The sequence below is a fragment of the Chelonoidis abingdonii genome, chromosome 9, assembly GCF_003597395.2.
Source record: "Chelonoidis abingdonii isolate Lonesome George chromosome 9, CheloAbing_2.0, whole genome shotgun sequence".
Lineage (NCBI taxonomy): Eukaryota > Metazoa > Chordata > Testudines > Testudinidae > Chelonoidis > Chelonoidis abingdonii.
This window is the reverse complement of record NC_133777.1, coordinates 4,171,404-4,177,879: the sequence shown is the minus strand read 5'-3', so window position 1 is coordinate 4,177,879 and position 6,476 is coordinate 4,171,404. Positions and strand designations below refer to the sequence as shown.

General features: G+C 48.6%; 1 protein-coding gene across 1 annotated transcript; it reads left to right on the top strand.

The window, feature by feature from the left end:
• Nucleotides 1-287: 287 nt before the first annotated feature.
• On the top strand, nucleotides 288-5,360 carry LOC116814855 (uncharacterized). The gene is made up of 3 exons (XM_032762794.2): nucleotides 288-332; nucleotides 831-2,781; nucleotides 4,482-5,360. The coding sequence occupies exons 1-3, from the start codon at nucleotides 288-290 to the stop codon at nucleotides 4,562-4,564; spliced, it is 2,079 nt and encodes a 692-aa protein (XP_032618685.1). The 3' UTR covers nucleotides 4,565-5,360.
• The last annotated feature ends 1,116 nt before the right edge of the window (nucleotides 5,361-6,476 follow it).

Sequence of the window (6,476 nt, the reverse complement as noted above, 5' to 3'; positions counted from 1 at the left end):
TTCAGCCATATTTAGGTAGGTATTTAAACTTTTCTCTTCTTTTATTCTAGTGCAGTTGATGCAGGACTGGCCCTCCCCTCACCCCTCCATAGATTGCCATAACCAGCAGAGATAGGGGGAGCTTTTTAGACACAGGATTGGTGTTTATAAAAGACATACAGTAACAACCCTGCTCCCTGCTTGGAAAATGCTACCGCGTCTGCAAGTTTATTAGAAACCCTACCTATTTTTATTAAGGTGGAGCTCCAGTAAAGGACCTGGAACACTTAGCAGGATCTAATATTGCCATGGATATTGACACATTTACTTCCTTAAAACCCAGCGAACTGCAGGTATGTTACATGCATTCGTTGCATGCTCCTGAAACTGCCGGCTAATGTCTAGTAGAAGACCCTAATTCCATGCTAGAGACTCTTCCAGCTGTCTTGCTGTGGTCAGGATCTCTAGAGGAATGTCCATCAATGCAATGCTACAGAACAGCTGGTGAAGTGAGGGATCAACAGAGAAAGGGGATTTGTATTAGCTATTATGCCGGTAGCACCACTGACATGTGTAGAAAGCTTTACACATTCACTGTCCTGAAGCGCTGACGATCTAAGTAAACTGAGAATGTAACTTCACAGGAAAGAGGCCGCACAATTATGTTTAGCAAGTGGTTAGCGTCAAGGCTCTTGCCCAATCAGAACTGGGTGGGAGGGATTTGGGACGCTGTATCTTTAATACATAGTTTTTTAAATGTTATTATTTTGTTTGTGATCATATTAGAAAAAGTAGCCTCTGGTAACACTGCCTGTTTGTGAAGCTGAACTGTTTTCACAAATGCATTGCAGGCCCTCAGTGTCAAGAATGTGAAAAATTTGCTTGGTGTAAACCTCCCTGATCTAAAACGAGCTGAAAATCATCCATCTGTGACCAGCTGGAACCAGAGGCACTATCAGTTGGAACTGGACAGCGTCCTGGGCATCGGGCTGCACGGGGGAATGCCAGAGCCAGTCTCAATGACAACAGCTAGCATTGGGACTTCCGCTACCCCTGATACCAGCGCCATCCCACCTCCCAGCACCTACAATGTCAAAACCCTCCACGACACCACCTCCCTACCTGCTATCATTGCCCCACTTGCTACCATCCGCAATACCAGCACCATCTCCCCACCTGCTACCACCTACAATGACACTACCACCCTCAACACCACCTCCCTACCTGCCACCACCTACAATGTCACCATCCCCCACGAAAGCACCTCCCCACCTGCTATCATTGCCCCGTTTGCTACCATCCAGAATACCACTACTACACACATCACCACCTCCCCACTGGCTACCACTGATAATACCACCACCACCCACAACACCACCTCCCCACCTGCTCTCATTGCCCCACTTGCTACCATCCACAAAACCACCACCACCTCCCCACCTGCTACCACCTACAATGACACCACCCCCCCCAACACCACTTTCCTACCTGCTATGACCACCCCACTTGCTACCAGCCACAATACCACTACTACCCACACCATTTCCCCACCTGCTACCACCTCCAATGACACCACCATCCACAACACCACTTCCCCACCTGCTACCACCTACAATGACACCACCATCCACAGCACCACTTCCCCACCTGCGACCACCTACAATGACACCACCATCCACAACACCACTTCCCCACCTGCTACCACCTACAATAACACCACCATCCACACCACCACTTCCCCACCTGCTACCACCTACAATAACACCACCATCCACAGCACCACTTCCTCACCTGCTACCACATATGACACCATCCACCACAACACCACTTCCCTACTTGCTATCATCACCCCATTTGCTACCATCCACAATACCACTACTATCCAGAACACCACTTCCCAAGCTGCTACCACCTACAATGACACCACCCCCCATGACATCACTTCCCTACCTGCTACCACCTACAATGACACCACCTCCCATAACACCACTTCCCTACCTGCTATCATCACCCCATTTGCTACCATCCACAATACCACTATTACCCACAACACCACTTCCCCACCTGCTACCACCTACAATGCCATTACCCCCTACAATACCACTTCTCCACCTGCCAGCACCTACAATACTACCACCGCACACAACATCACTTTCCCACCTGCTATTATCACTCCACTTGCTACTGTCCACAATACCACCACCACCTCCCCAGCTGCTACCACCTACAATGACACCACGACCCCCAGCACCACCTTCCTACCTGCTATGACCACCCCACTTGCTATCATCCACAATACCACTACTACCCACAACACCACTTCCCTGCCTGCTACCACCCATAAGATCACCATCCTACCTGCTACTATCCACACTACCATATCCCCAGCTACTATTATCACCACAACTAGCATCACCCACAATACCATAGCCCTACCTGCTACCTCCCTACCTGGCCCCACCCACAACACCACCTTCATCACCTCCCCCAAGAAGCCTGTCACTCCGCCACAGCCCATCCCAAACTCCACCTCCCCATCTCCCATTACATCCACATCCACTCAAAAGACTGTCCTCACCCCAGCTGGCAGCACCACAACATTCACTAGCAAGTCAACCCCTACCTCAACAGCTACCACTCCCATAAGCCCTGGCAAGACAGCTGTTCCCCCTGCACTGGCCATCACCGTGTCTTCCACAACCAAGATCACCCCCAAGACAGCCACTAAAAAACCAGCTACCAACACGACATGGCCACCAAAGCCATTACCACCAGGATACATCATTCTTGAACCGGTCACCGGTATGTATCTGTGCAATGCACAAAAATTAGGAAGAAGGAAAGTCTCAGGAAACAATCCTGGTGAAAAAATACCCCGGGACTAACATAGTCATTTGAATCTTTTCCTGACCAGCACCAGAATATGCGTTCTGTTCTAAGTAAGGGCACTCGTTACAGCTGGTAGCAAATGAAGCAATGACACCCCACTGGGGAGTGCTATCATTTCACAGTATGAAACGTGCTGCCACCAGATACCACGTGCATTGCAGTCCAGTCAGGCATGTCTTAGCACATATTTACACATGCTCTGGGTATGTCTTCACTGCACAGTTCCCATGGGCTCTTGGCAAGTGCAACTTCCCCTGCCATCCACACCGAAAAACCTCACACCAGGGTTTGGAGATGCTTTGAGCTTAGATTGGCTGACACGGCTGGGGGAGTGGGGATTTGAGCCTAGGCTGCAAGTTCACATGGGTTGGAATCCACCGACTTTGCAGTGAGGCTCCAGAATAATTATTCGAATGTTGATAGTCCCCCAGTGCTTTCCCACAATCCCCCTGGAAGGACAGACAAAGTCTTCTGCAATTGACACAGTTGACTGGGAAAGAATCCTAGCGTGCCGCAGCACCATTCCTCTAGGCCCACACGGGCGAGTGAGGAAGTGGGAATGCGTGTAGGGCTTTGCAGTGGCGATGCTCACGCCTGGGCTGGGCTAAGCAGGGTGCCAGGGTAATTGTGCAGTGTAGACATAGATGTATATTGGGGCCCCAGCCTCTGCCGATATGAGCTGGTATCGCTTAACTGACCTTAGTGGAGCTGTTCCTAGTTACATCTGCTGACCATGTTTTTGGTGCATTTAGAACTCCTGAAGAGAGATTTTAACAGCCCTTAGGGTCCCCTAACCACACACCAAGTATATCAAAGGCTGAAGCTGCTGTAGGGCAGCGTCCTCATACTGAGCCAGCCAAGGGCCCATCCCTGAGCTGAATAAACTCTCTCTGAGACAGAGGGGAGATCAATGTCCACTGACCGTCAGCCTTTGGCCTTTTTGCTAAGGCCGCCTGCAACAGGATCCATGAGTGACACATTATAATATCGTTCGCTAAAATATACCTGCGTGACTGATACCCCAAACTCATTGCACGTGGCCCACTGAATCAGACAGTATTGTTGGTCATTGTGGAGCAGGTGTATAATATACGGGGTTGGGAGGTGAAGCCAGGGGAGCTGATCTGGAGATAGCCTCGTCACACCTGGGCTGGAGCGCAGGTGGGGAATACACAGACAAATTTTTAAATGACTTTTGTTCAAAAATGCTCTGCTGTCATATAGTACAAAGAGCTGGCTTCTCTCGTCAGTATAGACTGGTGTGACTCCACTGAGTTCAGTGGGTTTACTCCTGCCTTACATCTGTAACACCACCGCCCCAGCTACCGTGCCCTAATGTGAGAGGAAAACCTGTCCTTCCATGTAGCGTAGGTTCTATTCCACCACGCTCCCCACCTGTTGGTCACTGTTGCACAGCTATGTGACCTTAGGGACCTGTAGGGACAATAGATGATGTAGGCCAAAAGGCAACTCCTTTCTGGCTACATAAAATCCCGCCAGGAGTGCCTGAATCCCATACACAATACCGCTCCCATCACCCCTTTGGGCATTTGGGTCTGACCATGCTGACCATACGGACACGCCAAGTAATTTTTATTCTTTCCATCATCCAGCATCAGGATCCAAACCAGCTTTCCATTTGCTGCATGCCTTCTCCGTTACCATCGGAATCTCTTTGTTGAGCAGGTTTCTCTAAGGCCACCATCACGGGCTCTGCCTCCACCATGTTCCTCCTTCCTTTAACTCCTCCCCTGACAGAAACTAGCTGAGATGGCAGCTGCAGACATTTCATGTCCCACCCCCAAGGGAAGCAGTGACACCATGGAAAGCAGAGACGCACAGTGTATCAAGCAGCTGTAGCACCGTCACTCTGATTCCCTGGGGCAATGCAATCATCCCTGAGAAAAGGGAAAGCCCATTAACACTACACTGTGGGTGTTGTCGCTCAGCTGTTTGGAGAGAAGAGCAGTACAAGAATCTCACGCCAGGAGCAGCAGCAGCAGCAGCAGCAGCATGCTGAAAATCCCCAAAGGACCCTTCATATCAGCTCACTTTGCCCCATCCATGGGTATGCAAAGCCTTCTCCAGCTGAACTTCCAAGGCCAAGCCCTCCTCAGGAGCAGCACCTGATGCCTACTCTGCATCTTCTTGGTCAGCAAGGGTGAAGCCAGCCCATAGGGTTACCTAGAGGAAAGTCCAGTTGTGGGGAAGGTTGCAGGAAGTAAAGGACACGGGCTGAAATACTGATTCACTTTGAAATAAACAGGCTATGGTAGGCAGATCCATTGCTGATGTAACTCCACTGGTTTCAACGCAGTGAAGCTAGCGATTAATTTGACCCACTGTTCTGTGCATGACACATTAACTACACGTGGTTACAAATAAAACTGATAAGGCCAAGTCCTTGGCTGGTATAAATTGCCGCACTGCCATTGAAGTTAAGGGAGCTGCAGCAATTTATACCACCAGTGAATAATGTTAGCGGGGGTGGGTGTGGGGAATCACCATTTTTCTAGCACAAAAATACAAGTCAAAATCAAGTCAGATGACTGTGAGTTCTAGGCTCCCATTACAACAATCTGGACCTCTCCACCATGCTGGGGTCTTTTATCCTGTTAGGTGCTAACAGGAACCTATCCAGCTTCAGTTCCAAAATCTTTAGGATTTCAGGCTGCGAGGCAGGCATGAACCTGGAAGACACACATGCCTACTAGATAAATACTAGTCATAATACTGTGATCAGTTGTATTGTGGTTGGGCTCCATATTGATCTGACAAGGGTCTCCACTCTGCCTCCCTTACTTACATGGAGTAGTACTTGAGCCCATAAGTAGTCCCATTGGAAACACAATTGAAACTCATGGGGTAAGTCACTGCCCACTGTAAGAGGCGCAGAATCGGGTCTATTATTCTTGCGCTATAAACACAGTAGTGTCATGTGTCCATCTGATGGCTCTGCCAGAAATCCCATAGATGTATTTAATTTGTTTTAGTTTGGACTTATGAGAGATCTTTGATCAGGATTTGTTCAAGCCATGCCAAAGCCACTTGGGTGGGAACATTTATTAAAAAGAGTGTATATGGATTATCATTTTACTGCTGTATAGGTAACGTCAGGCAAAGTATTTTACTTTTTCCTAACCATAGATGTCCCTTGATGTGTACAATGCTTTCAGTTTAAGCTGTCTTTCTGCTTAGTTTTAATAAAATATACCAGTTCCTTTCAGAGATTGTTTTGAGTTCCTCCACCTGTTGAGAAATGCAGTTGCTATTTCTGTATATCTCCTCCAACCAGGCTTGAATTCTCAATCTTATATGCCAATAACTCTCCTATAAGTTCTCCCCAATGAAGTGAACAGAAGGGAAAAATTGGGAAGGGAACCTCAGAGTTGGTCTCGTCCCTCCAGGTCCTCTACCTTCATGGTTTCTTACATCATGGGTTGAAGAGAATCTTATACATCTTCTTGCTGAGGGCAAGTCAATGGGGCTAGTAGACTGAGCAAGTGCTCATCCGTGTGAGGAAAGGTTGCACAGTGTAGCCAGAAGTGAGCAGTGACTCGTAGGCTTTCATTAAACGTGCAAGTGAAGTGGTCAGAGGCAAAACATGT

What these genes read in the sequence shown, in the direction of transcription:
- LOC116814855 (XM_032762794.2), top strand. Translation starts at nt 288, where the DNA reads ATGGATATTGACACATTTACTTCCTTAAAACCCAGCGAACTGCAG. An exon ending in TAAAACCCAGCGAACTGCAG is followed by an intron (nt 333 to 830) that starts GTATGTTACATG and finishes AATGCATTGCAG; the next exon opens with GCCCTCAGTGTCAAGAATGT. An exon ending in CATTCTTGAACCGGTCACCG is followed by an intron (nt 2,782 to 4,481) that starts GTATGTATCTGT and finishes TCCATCATCCAG; the next exon opens with CATCAGGATCCAAACCAGCT.